General features: G+C 38.8%; 1 protein-coding gene across 4 annotated transcripts in view; it reads left to right on the top strand.

Annotated features, from left to right (window-relative positions):
* Positions 1–13,157, top strand: part of Med1 (mediator complex subunit 1) — a 35,321-nt gene that overhangs the window by 15,477 nt on the left and 6,687 nt on the right. For all 4 annotated transcript variants that reach the window (XM_027424046.1, XM_027424049.2, XM_027424047.2 and 1 more), the window contains exons 8-16: positions 300–374; positions 989–1,062; positions 3,338–3,427; positions 4,908–5,019; positions 6,201–6,325; positions 6,613–6,731; positions 8,960–9,161; positions 11,506–11,601; positions 11,698–11,803. In XM_027424046.1, coding sequence (XP_027279847.1) covers positions 300–374; positions 989–1,062; positions 3,338–3,427; positions 4,908–5,019; positions 6,201–6,325; positions 6,613–6,731; positions 8,960–9,161; positions 11,506–11,601; positions 11,698–11,803 — 999 coding nt within the window. The remainder of the gene's footprint in view (positions 1–299; positions 375–988; positions 1,063–3,337; positions 3,428–4,907; positions 5,020–6,200; positions 6,326–6,612; positions 6,732–8,959; positions 9,162–11,505; positions 11,602–11,697; positions 11,804–13,157) is intronic.

Here is a 13,157-nt window from a genome sequence, read left to right as displayed (position 1 = left end):
CTGGTGCCCTCTTCTGTCATGTAGGTGTACATGCATATAGAACACTGTACATAATAAATAAATAAATCTTTTTTTTTTTTTTTTTTAAAGCTTGCTTCCAACCCTTGAGGGTTTCTGAGTCAGTACTTTTTGGTTTTATTGTTCTTTTGACATAGGGTCTCACTGTTAAACCTTGACTGGACTGGAACTTGCTTTGTAGACCAGGCTAGCCTGACCTTAGAGAGATCTGCCTGGCCTGTGTCAGTACTTGTGTTTACTTTTCAAGTGTTTAACTCATTTTCTCTTCATCTACTCTCCAGCAAACTGAAGACTAAAATGTATTTAGCTCTGCAATCCTTAGAACAAGACCTTTCTAAAATGGCAATTATGTACTGGTAAGACTGGCCAAAGAGGCCATTCTATATGACTCTCTTAGTTTGTCTTTCAGAGAGGATTTTTTTTAAGTCTTAATTTTTGCTTGGGTATACTCTGGGTATATCTGATTATATATCTTTCATAAGACTATATAGTATATATCTGTACTTGTCTTTTGCTGTTGCTTTCCCAATGATTATTGCATTCCATATTCTCAGTATCAGTATCACTGAGTTGTTGGCTGTTATTCCATAGGCTTGATCTGAAATATTTTCAAACTTGGGAAATTATCTGGTAAATAGTAGTCCTGTTGTATTTTTTTATTCATTAATTTAAGATGGTGTGTCACTAGGGTGCCCAGGCTGGCTGACATGGGATGTACCACTATTAGCTTCTCAAGTTATGGAATTATGGGAATGTATATACCTAACTTAGTTATACTTTTTACTCTGTTACATATTGATGTTTACTCGAAAATAGCCTACTGGTAAAATGCACTTCTTATATGTGCTGTTATAAGATAGAGTCACTTGATAGTAATATAAAACTTTTTATAGGCTTATCTCAGTATAAGACTGTACACTGAAACTGCCAGGTACTAAATTCAATCAAATATAGATCATTGGTCTTACAGGAAGGCAACTAATGCTACTCCGCTGGATAAGATCCTTCATGGAAGTGTTGGCTATCTCACTCCACGGAGTGGGGGTACGTTATCCTATCTTGATTATTTTGAAAATGTCTAGTTTTACTTTAAGGTTCTTTATTTTAATGTATTTGTGTGAGTCTGGTTTGCATGTTTGTGTGTGGAGCCCAGAGGAGGCCAGGTCCTATTCTACCACTCTTCCTTATTCCCTTGAGACAGAGTTTCTCAAGAAACCTGGACCTAGGCTAGCAGCCAGTAGTCAGCACCAGTGCTTGGATTATATGTGTGCACGTTGTCATGCTTGGCTTTTTACACGAGTGCTGAGATCCCAACTCGGGTGCACATGCTAGGCAACAGGCACTCTTACCCACTGAGCCATTTCCAGCACCCTTACTACCCTTTTATTGTTCTTTTGCAGTGATGGGAATGAAAACCAAGCTTTGTGCATGCTAGGCCAGGTATTCCACTCAGCCCCAAGGAGATATTTTAATTTTGCTTTGAGCTTGTGAAGACATAAGCTAAAGGAGACAATGACCAGTAATTTGAAATAACTTCTAAGATGTTAATACTTGCTGTCTCCCTTTTTTTGTGTGAAATATGTTGTTGTTCCTGAATCAGTAATCTTTTATTATATTCCATGAGAAACATGACTTTTCACATCTTTGCAACTCTGGTATTTTATTACATGAACTTTCTCTTTTTCTCGTGTGTGCATGCATGTTCTATTAAGAATGTGGAGGTCAGAGGACAATTAATGGGAGTGTCCTTCCACTATGTAGGTCTCTGGGAACTCAGGTAGTCAGACTTTATGCAAATGTCTTTACCTGCTGAGCTATTTCACTGACCTTATATACACTTATAGAAATGTGGTTTTTGTCTTTTTTTGAGACAGGGTTTCTTTCTGTAGCCTTGTCTATGCTGAAAATTGCTCTGTATACCAGGCTGGCCTAGAATTTACAAAGATCTGTCTGTCTCTGCCTCTTGTGCTGGGATTAAAGGTGTACATCACCAAGCCTGGCAATCTTTTTTTTTTTTTTTTTTTTTTAATAAAGACAAGGTCTCTTGTCTCTTGTAGTTGAGGCTGGTCTTGATCTTATTATGTGCATGTGGTCTTGAACTTCTGATTCTCTTGCTTCCTAGAGTATTTATCATTCTGCCTTTTTTGGGGCGAGGGAAGTTTAGAGACAGGGTTTCTCTGTGTATTTCTGTAGTCCAGGCTAGCCACCTGTCTCTGCTTCTGCTTCCCAAGTTTTCGGATTAAAGGCATTTACCTTTGTTTGTTTTTGTTTGTTTGTTTGTTTATGCAAATGGGTATTATGCTTGTACTATGCATGACATGCTCATAGAGGCCAGAAGAGGAGTTGAATTCCCCTGGAACTCAATTACAGATGGTTGTGAGCCCACTATATGGATGCTGCAAGTTGAACCTTGGGAGAATAGCTAGGGGTCCTGACTGTTGAGGCATCTTTCCATAGATTGAGTTGTATGCCGTGCTGGGACTCAAACCTTTGGGTGTGCTAGGCAAATTATCAACAGCACTACATTTTTTTTTTAATTTTTTAGATTTTTATTTATTTATTATGTATACAGTCTTCTGCCTGCATGCCAGCAGAGGGTACCAGATCTCATTCAAGGTGGTTTGTAATCCACCATGTGGTTGCCGGGAATTGAACTCAGGACCCTCTGGAAGAGCAGTCAGTGTTCTTAACCTATGAGCCATCTCTCCAGCCCCGATTTTTTTTTTAGGTTGAATCAGGATCTCACTATCTTCCAAGTGGATCTTTTTTTTTTTTTTTTTAGATTAATTTTTATGTATACAGTGTTCTGTCTGCATGTATGTCAAACACCAGAAGAGCCAGATGTCATTGTAGATGGTTGTGAGCCACCATGTGGTTGCTGGGAATTGAACTCAGGTCCTCTGGAAGAGCAGGCAGTGTTCTTAAGCTCTGAGCCATCTCTCCAGCCCCCCAAGTGGATCTTGAACTCACTATATGTCATAGTCTGGCATTGAATTTTTTGTATTCCTCCTATACCCTAGGCTAATGTGAGCCACCACAGTCAGCATTTGTGTGTATATAGATGTTTTAGTAGAAGTAATAAGGATTTCATTGAACTCAGGGCCCTTCATATTATAGGTAAGCACTCTATCACTGAGCTATCCCCAGATTTTTCTTGTTAGTTTGAGATCAGATTTCATATAGCCAAGACTCCTTAGCTTCTTGTTTTCTCTTCCAAGTGCCTAGATTATAGGTGAGCACCACCACAACTGTTAATGAATGCTTTTTTAAATGTATAATTTATTAATAAAAGTGCCTTAATGAGTTTAATTTATGATAGGTCATTTAATGAACATAAAATACTATGCATCTCCTTCTGACCTGCTGGATGATAAGACTGCATCTCCTATCATTTTGCATGAAAAGAATGGTAAGTGTTTGTTTTTTTTTTTTGTACTTTGATACAGATCTCTTTATGTAACCTAGGCTGACCTGGAACTACCTATGTAATACAGGCTAGCTCTCAAATGTATTGTATAGTGATCATACATACCACTTCAGCCTTCCGAGAACTGAGGTCATACATATAAACTACCATACACAAGACAGGGTGACCTCTACCTCTTCAGTGTTGTGATTATAGGCATACACCACCACGCTCAGATTTCTCCATTGTGTTAAAAATATTTGTTTCTCTGTATTGCTTTGGAGCCTGTCCTGGAACTTGCTCTGTAGACCAGGCTGGCTTTGAACTCACAGAGATCCTGCCTGCACTACCAAAGCCTGGCTTAATTTGGTATTCCTTAATAAATATGTTATCCTTTTAATATGTTCCAGATACAACACATACATATATCATATGCACCTCACATATATACATGTATATTATATACTTAAGTCTTTAAACATATGCAAGTAGCTCAATGCATAAATGAGTTAGTGATGAAATATAAATAACCACTTAAAATAACCAGCTTTCCTTAATACTTTAAAAGAGAAAGCCGTGTTTGTGACATGCTCCATGCCAGCATGGACCAGGCAGAAGAACCTGATTTGAAGGCCAGCCTAAGCTATGGAATGCTTAAACAAACAAACAAACAAATAAATGTGACCATTTGGTTTTGGTATTTTGAGGCAGGATGTCATGTAGTCACAACTGGGAGGGGCAGGGGGTCAACTTGCCTCAGACTTGTTATTTAACTGATGATGAAACTGGAACTTTGGTTCCTCTTGGCTCCTGGATTTACACCACCACCACACCTGGCTTGTGTTTGGACTAATATAGCAAAGGAGCAGAAGAAATAGCCCCCTAATTTATTTGACCCCATTATAACTTCAGTGATAGACTATCCTGTAATTATAAGCCCATTTAAATACATTGTGAAGTTGTGAATGAATATAAGCATTGATAATGAGCTCTTGAAAATCCCCCCACCTTCTCCAGGGCTATAGGAATTTAATCATTAGCAGAAAGAAATATTGATTGGCTATGGAAAGGTAGCTTGTAGTATTTTTATTTTATTATTATTATTATTATTATTATTATTATTATTATTATTATTTTTGGTTTTTTCGAGACAGGGTTTCTCTGCGGCTTTGGAGCCTGTCCTGGAACTTGCATTTAGTTGTTTTGTTTCTTTTGGCCTCATTCACTGTGTAGCCCCTAATGATGTCTGCCTTTTTTTTCCTTCTTGTTACTTACTGTACTTTGTTCTACTTTTGAGAGTTGGTCCAATCTTGTAGTTCAGGCAGGCCTCTAACTCATCATTTTTCCTCCCTTGTTCTCCAGAATGCTGGGTTCACAGACTCAGGACCCTCATTCCTATCTGTTGTTTTGTTTCTTTTAGCGGTGTGATCCTTGTGATCTATGTTATGAGGAAGAAAATATTTTTTTCTTTTGTTTTTCCCAGTTCCTCGATCTTTGGGCATGAATGCATCAGTGACAATTGAAGGAACCTCTGCTATGTACAAACTCCCAATTGCCCCATTAATTATGGGGTCACATCCAGTTGACAACAAATGGTAAGTTAAATATGAATTTAAAGTAGTGAAGTCCATTTTTTCAGAATTAGGGCTCTTGAATTTCTATATGTTGCCCTTTTATTTCCATCTAGTAATTACTCTGTTATCTATATTTGAATGTTACTATTTGACATCTATGCATAGAACACAAACTTTTATGAATTTCTTTATAATAAAAAATTTTTTTTAAGATTTTATTTATTTATTATGTATACATCATTCTGCTTCCATGTATATCTGCACACCAGAAGAGGGCACCAGATCTCATAACGGATGGTTGTGAGCCACCATGTGGTTGCTGGTAATTGAACTCAGGACCTCTGGAAGAGCAGCCAGTGCTCTTAACCTCTGAGCCATCTCTCCAGCCCTAAAATAAAATTTTTTTAAAGATTTATTTATTATAGATAGACTGTTCTGTTCTGTCTGCATGTATGCCTGCAGGCCAGAAGAGGGCACCAGGTCTCATTATAGATGGTTATAAGCCACCATGTGTTTGCTGGTAATTGAACTCAGGACCTTTGGAAGAACAGTCACTGATCTTAACCGCTGAGCCATCTCTCCAGCCCCTATAATAAGTTAAAAAAAATTTTTTTTTTGTTTTTTTGTTTTTTTTTTGTTTTTTCGAGACAGGGTTTCTCTGTGTAGCTTTGGAGCCTATCCTGGCACTCGCTCTGGAGACCAGGCTGGCCTCGAACTCACAGAGATCCGCCTGCAGGTGTATTTATGCACCATCTGTATGCTTAGTGGCTTCGGTAGCTAGAAGATCCCCTGGGGCTGGAGTTATAGATGGTCTGAGCTGCCATGTGGGTGCTGGGAATTGAATCCAGGTATTCTAGAATACCAGATAGTGTTCTTAACCAATTAGCTATGTTAACATTTCCTATAGACCATATTATTTGTCCTGAACAAATTAAGCAGATTTTGTTTCTGGGTTTTGGTACTAGAGTTGAACCCAGGGCTACATAAAAGAAGCACACACCATCACACTGAGCTAGAACCTTAGCCCCATTATAAATGTTTTATTAAATACTTCCTACTTAAGATTTCTTATTTTGAAATTATGGGAAGGAAAGTAGAAACGTGAGCTTTTGATAGATGTTGTGGGTCTGTGTAATATATACATGTCTAAGCAAATGTGTCCAGAGTTTTTAAAATGGAAAATTTCCCTCTTCTTTTTGAAGGACTCCTTCTTTCTCCTCAATCACTAGTGCCAACAGTGTTGATCTTCCTGCCTGTTTCTTCTTGAAATTTCCCCAGCCAATCCCAGTATCTAAAGCGTTTGTTCAGAAACTGCAGAACTGCACAGGTAAGCTCTTTTTTAAAAATGTTTGCCAAACTAGAATAAAGGTAATTTTTACCTATTAAGATAAAACCTACTTGTTATAAATGTGAATGGGAAACTTCAGATTATCTTAAACAATTTAGTTCTTTAGGCTTCAAAGGGTATAGATGTTAGGTGTCTTCTACTAGAAAATGCTGTATAAGTACTTCTTGAATATATAGGTGAATAAATAGCAAAATCATAAAAGGAAGATGGAGCTGTCATTAATCTGATCTTAATGTGATCATTATAATCAGTCCTTATATTTCCAGGGATCCCATTATTTGAGACTCCACCGACTTACGTGCCCCTTTATGAACTCATCACTCAATTTGAGTTGTCAAAGGATCCAGACCCCCTACCATTGAATCACAACATGCGGTTTTATGCTGTAAGTAGACCATGTGGAACATTTTTGGTTCTCTGTAGCATTAGTGAGGTCTGATAGGTGTCTTTCAGGTGGCTTAATCATCTTTAAGTCTTTAAGTTGGGCAAATAAGTCACCTGAAACATACTAAAAGGAAACAAGCTTGCACTTCTCTCTCTCTCTCTCTCTCTCTCTCTCTCTCTCTCTCTCTCTCTCTCTCTCTCTCTCTCTGTGTGTGTGTGTGTGTGTGTGTGTGTTTAATTTTATATGTGTCAATGTTTTGCTTTCATGTTTGTATGTATGTGCCCCACATGTGTGCCTGGTGCCTGAAGATCACCAAAACTGAAGTTTTAGGCAATGTGAGCTGCATATAGGTACTGTGACCCAAACTTGGGTCCTCTGGAAGAACAGCAAGTGGCTGTTAACCAAGGAGCATTCGTTCCCATTCTCATCTTTTTTTTTAAAGATAGGTTTATATATTTATTGTGTACACAGTGTTCTGTCTGCATGTATCCCTGCAGACCAGAAGAGGGCACCAGATCTCATTACAGATGGTTGTGAGCCACCATGTGGTTGCTGGGAATTGAACTCAGGACCTCTGGAAGAACAGACAGTGCTCTTAACTCCTGAGCCATCTCTCCAGCTCCCATTCTCCTCTTTTTTTCTAGACAGGCTCTCATGTAATCCAGGCTGGCATTGAGCTTAGCAGAGGATGGTCTCAGACCAGTCCTCTAGACTGCCCCGACTATAGGCACACCAAGAAATACCTACCAAGAAAGCCAGAACTGGCATTTGGGAGGCAGAAGCCTATAGGCACACCAAGAAATACCTACCAAGAAAGCCAGAACATGGCATTTGGGAGGCAGAAGCTTCAGGATTCCCTTTGACTTAGAGGATAACTTGGGCTATATACGAAGGCCTTTTCTCAAAACACATGAAAGAAAAAAGTTTTTTAGAATTGAAAATCTCTTAATGCTATCTTGAGCTTTTAGAAGTTTAAAGATGGGGCTGGAGAGATGGCTCAGTGGTTAAGAGCACTGACTCCTTTTCCAGAGGACCTGGGTTCAATTCCCAGCACCCACATGGCAGCTCACAACTGTCTGTAATTCCAGTTCCAGGGACCCAGCACCCATGGCAAAATACCAATGCACATAAAATAAAAATAAAAAATTAAAAAAAAAAAAAGGTTAAAGATGTTAAGAATTGTTTCTTGAGGGCTTGGGTACACACACTTTTAATCCCAACCTTTGGAAGGCAGAAGCAGGTTGATCTCTGTGTTTGAGGCCCGCCTGGTCTATAGAGCTAGTTCCAGAGCAGCCAGGGCTGTGAAGGGAAACCCAGTCTCAAAAAAAGAAAGAATCAAAATAATTATTTCTTGGGCCAAATGTCAGTGAGACCCTGTTTCAAAAAGGAAAAAAGAAGATTTCTATTTACTTTTTTTAGAAGGTTTATTTATTTATAATGTATACCATGTTCTGCCTACATGTATGCTTGCATGCTTATAAATGGTTGTGAGCCACCATGTCATTGCGGCTTTGTAAGTCATTGAACTTAGGACATCTAGAAGGGCAGACAGTGCTCGTAACCTTTGGGCCATCTCTCTAGCTCCTTAATTTACTATTTTTATTTTATGTCTATGACTATTTTACCTGTGTGTATGTAAGTGTACTACATTTGTGTACACACGAAGGCCAGAAGATGCATCAGGTTCACCTGGAATTGGAGTTACAGACTGTTGTGAGCTGCCATGTGGATGGGTGCTGGGATCTGAGCACAAGTGAGGAGAGAGCAACAAGTGCTCTTAACTGCTGAGCCTTTTCCATTTCAGTGCAATGGACCGAGAATGAGAAAGATCATTTAAATCTGAATGGAGAACAAACTGCTGACATGCCAAATTATCAAAGGCCCCAGAAGCTCACCTGGGCTTGGATTTCATATGAATATTTAGAGTTTAGTTGCTACAACATAAAAGCTCTAGTTACATCATAAGTATACAGGATGTGATTTTTGTGTTAGGAATGCACCTTAATAGTACATTAAAAGACAGATATCCTTTAGCTAAACGAATAACTAGTTGGTATTCATGTTATTGAAGAGTTAATGTGTATGTGTGAAATGTATTACTTCCCATGCTTTTGGTGTGCCCTTGCCCCACCTTCGTATTCCTCCTGCCCCTTCCAGGACAGCTTGTGACTAGCTACAGTGTGTAAATAAATATCATTCATTTATTGGTTTATGCTCTTTTTGCCTAGGCTCTTCCAGGTCAGCAGCACTGCTATTTTCTCAATAAGGATGCTCCTCTTCCAGATGGCCAAAGCCTGCAGGGAACACTGGTTAGCAAAATCACCTTTCAGCACCCTGGCAGAGTTCCTCTTATCTTGAATATGATCAGACACCAAGTGGCCTATAACACCCTGATTGGAAGCTGTGTCAAAAGAACTGTTTTAAAAGAAGGTACTCTCTCTCCTTTTGATATACTTAGGAAGGTTAGTGCTGACTTCTCCTATGGTGCTTGAATTTCGTAGCTCATTTAAATACCCATGTAGCTTTAAAGACACCCAGGTCAACCAAGTAGCATGTCAGTGTAGCAGGTGTGGTGGCACATGTCTTTAACCTCCGTGCTATGGAGGCAGAGGCAGGTGGGTCTCAGTGTGCTCCAGTGTTGCCTGATCTGTAGAGCTGGTTCTGGGATAGCCAGGGTTACACAGAGAAACCCTGTCTCAACCATACTCCCACTCCCTCCCACCTACTCCCTGACCCCCTGCCAAAAAAAGATTGTCAATGTAAACAATTGGGAATTTAATTTAATCACCACAAGTTATTTTGATGGAACTAATTTATTATACTTGGCATTCATAATAAAAGCCACTCTGTGTGTGTGTGTCTTTACATTTTGTATATTTGTTGCTTCAGCTCATTTTGTAGTTGAAGCTTGCCTTGAACTCACTATGTTTCCTAGGCTAGCCTTGAAATTGATGTGATCCTCCTGCTTCAGCCTCTCCTATGTTAAGATTAAGGTCTTTGGTGGCTGGAGAGATGGCTCAGTGGTGAAGAATACTGGCTGCTCTGAGTTCACACAACCAACTGAGTGGGATCTGATGCATAAAGTTGTACATGCAGATAGCGTACTCACATTTAAAAACAAATAAGTCAATCTTAGAAAGAAGGGAAGGAAAGGAAGGAAGAAAAAGAAAGGAAGAAAGAAAAGGATTAAGGTCTATACCAACATTCCTGTAGGCATGGTGTCTTTACCCCCTGTCTCTTGTTGCACTTTGAGAGAGGGTTTCTTGATAAGAAAGTGGAGATCATTATGAGTATTAGAGCTAGTCCTTAAAACACCATCCGGCACCCTGTTCTTTGGAGAATCTAGGTCTGTAACTTTAAAAAGCTGACCTATGGTCCTTCCATTTTTTGTTTCTGGATTCTGAAAGGCTGTTTTTCTAACACAATTGGCTACTTGAAGATTTGATGAAAATTTTGACTACTCTAGTTAATCAGTTAATTTCTTACCTTGCTCAAATGGCATTCTAGTGATAGTTACCTAGTGTTAAATATGTATCAGTAGAATAACAAGAAACAGGATGTAAATCTCAAGAAGTGCTTTAGAAAATTTGTTTTGAGTTAGGGTCTCAGGTCCTCCAGAGAAGCTTGAACTGAGTATGCAGAGGAAGCTGCTCTTAAACTGATACTCCTGCTTTCACGTCTCAAGTGCTAGCATTATTTCCCATTTAAAAATGAGAATTAGGGGGGAAAAAAAGGATGTGTATGTGTGAATATTTGGGTCTAGGCCACTAGAATGTTTGACTTAAGAACCAGAATACCTGGCACAGTGGTGCATTCCTCTAGTTCCAGCCCTGGGGAGGCCGAGTCAGGTGAATCTCTGAAAAACCCTGTTTCAAAACAAACAAACAAAAAAACAAGTTATAGTTGTGGCTTTTAGGTATGGTATAGTAAGTATAGTTCTTGCCTACCACTGGTTAGGCCATGGTTTCAATTTGCCAGTGTGTGTTATTAGTTTGAGACAGGGTATCACTCTGTTTCCCTGGCTGACCGGGAACATGCTATAGAGGTTGGACTGGTCTCAATTGCTCTTCTCTAAGTGCTGAAATTAAAGGTCTGTGCCACTATGCCCACCTAAATACATCACTTTATATGATAGCCCTTACCTCTCTTTACCAGATTATATGCTGTATTGTTGACAGATATATATCTTGATAAAAAGTAGGTTTTAATCTGGTGCAGACTTTAATCTTAACACTAGCAAGCAAAGTCAGCTGGATCTCTACAGAGTCAGTTCTTGGTCAGCCAGGGCTGCATATTAAAACACTGTTTCAAAAACAAAAGAACAACCAACCAAAAAAAGTGGGTTTTATGGTAATAGTACTAGATGGCTACCTGTCAGATATAATGAAAACACTAGTTGAGAGCTGGGCATGATGGTGAATACCAATAACCTCAGTACTAGAGAGGCTAAGACATGGTTATAGCTTCAAGAGTAGCCTGGGCTATACAACAAGATGATCATATGTTATAAAATGAAATAGAAAAGCAAAAATCTTTTCTTGACCATTTTTGGTTTCTGAATTCACTCTCAAGACAGTATGTCTACTAATTTTTTTTTGTTTAAAATTTTTTTCTATATTTATTTTATATGCATGAATGTTTTGCCTGTCTTGAATGTTTGTGTACACCATGTGTGAGCCTGGTGGTCAACTGGCTATTTCACTGTCTATATATAGACAATTATTTTTCTCATGTCTTAAATATGGTTATGATTTTTTTCCTTTTTTTTTTTTAGACACTCCTGGGCTCCTCCAGTTTGAAGTGTGTCCCCTCTCAGAGTCTCGCTTCAGTGTGTCTTTTCAGCACCCTGTGAATGACTCCCTTGTGTGTGGTGAGTTGTTGGGTGGAAACACCTTTCTTGGGGTGTATCTTTTCTTGAAAGGTGAGAGGTAGAAAGTATCACAAGTGTCTGTGTTTTGTCTTTCAGTGGTAATGGATGTGCAGGACTCAACACGTGTGAGCTGTAAACTCTACAAGGGGCTGTCAGATGCACTCATCTGTACAGATGACTTCATTGCCAAAGTTGTTCAAAGGTAGTGATGGCCCTTCCCATAAGAATCCCACTAAGATTTGTACAAAGTTTGTATGCTTTTATTTATTCGTGTTGTTTTTCAAGACAGGGTTTCCCTGTGTAGCCCTGACTGTCCTGGAACTCTCTGTAGACCAGGCTGGCCTTGAACCAGAGATCTGCCTGCCTCTGTCTCCAGAGTGCTGGGATTAAAGATGTATGCCATCATGCTATGCTATTTGCTTTTTATCTTTAACATGAGCTTAAAAACTAAAAGAGAAACATGTCATTTTTTGAATTTACTATGCTTTGGGTAAAAAAATGTGAATTTTGTTTGTTATTTAAATATCACTATGAGAGCAAAGTGGGTAAGGCTAGTAATTTCAATCCTTGTTATTAAGATACTTTTCAGGTGAGATAGCTGAAAAAGATGCATTTTTTTCTTTCTTTCTTTCTTTCTTTTTTTTTTTTAAAGACAGGTTCTCATTGTTGCTGACATAGAACTTACTATTTAGGACAGGTGGACCTTGAGATTGGTCTGCCTCTACCTTGTGAGTGCTGAGGTGAAAAGGCAGACATAACTATGCCTAGCTTAAACATTTTTTTTTCTTTAACTTATTCTCTTTTTAAAACATTTTAAGAGATATACCATGTTAAATGACAATGTGGAAGTTAATATTTAAATCAGACAGCTTCCTGGAAACATTAATATGTAATTTTGAAATATTTCTAAAGTAGGGGGTTGACAGCTTGTTTTTAAAATTAGATGTTGTTCATTGAAGTTTTGAGACAGGGTCTCATATATTCCAAGCTGACCTTGATAATGTAACAAAGGATGAACTTGAACTCCTCTCATTCTGCCTCAACTTCCTGAGTGCTTTCATTCTTGAGCCACCTCACGCCTTGTATTTGGTGCTGGGGAGCAGGCCTGGGGCCTTGTGCATAGTAGGCAAGACTGTAATTGAGCCCCATCCCCATGCCTCAAAATACATTTTAAGATTCCCATTAAATTTTACTGTAACACTGCTGTTCATTTTACATATCTCTGATAGCTTTTCACTTTCAAGCAAAAATGTCAATTTGTAGGACAGAACACTTACAGTTTACAATGCCCAAAATACAGTTGTTTAGCATAAAATAGACAAGATTTGCTGACATACATACTAGAGCAAATGTTTTCAAAAGTATGTTTATAGTCTAAATTTACCTAGAGGTTAGAAGTATTGTGCCTTAAGATGAGCAGTGCTGCATACCAATAATAGTACTTTTCAAAAGTACTTCTGGTATTGTCAATGGGTTCCTTAGTGGTTGCATATTTACCACCTGTGGCCAGGTGAAGCCACCCCAAAGGAAGGTATTTTCTTACTGAGTTCCATCAT

The sequence above is a fragment of the Cricetulus griseus genome, chromosome 7 (assembly GCF_003668045.3).
Source record: "Cricetulus griseus strain 17A/GY chromosome 7, alternate assembly CriGri-PICRH-1.0, whole genome shotgun sequence".
Lineage (NCBI taxonomy): Eukaryota > Metazoa > Chordata > Mammalia > Rodentia > Cricetidae > Cricetulus > Cricetulus griseus.
This window is presented reverse-complemented; position numbering and strand designations above follow the sequence as displayed.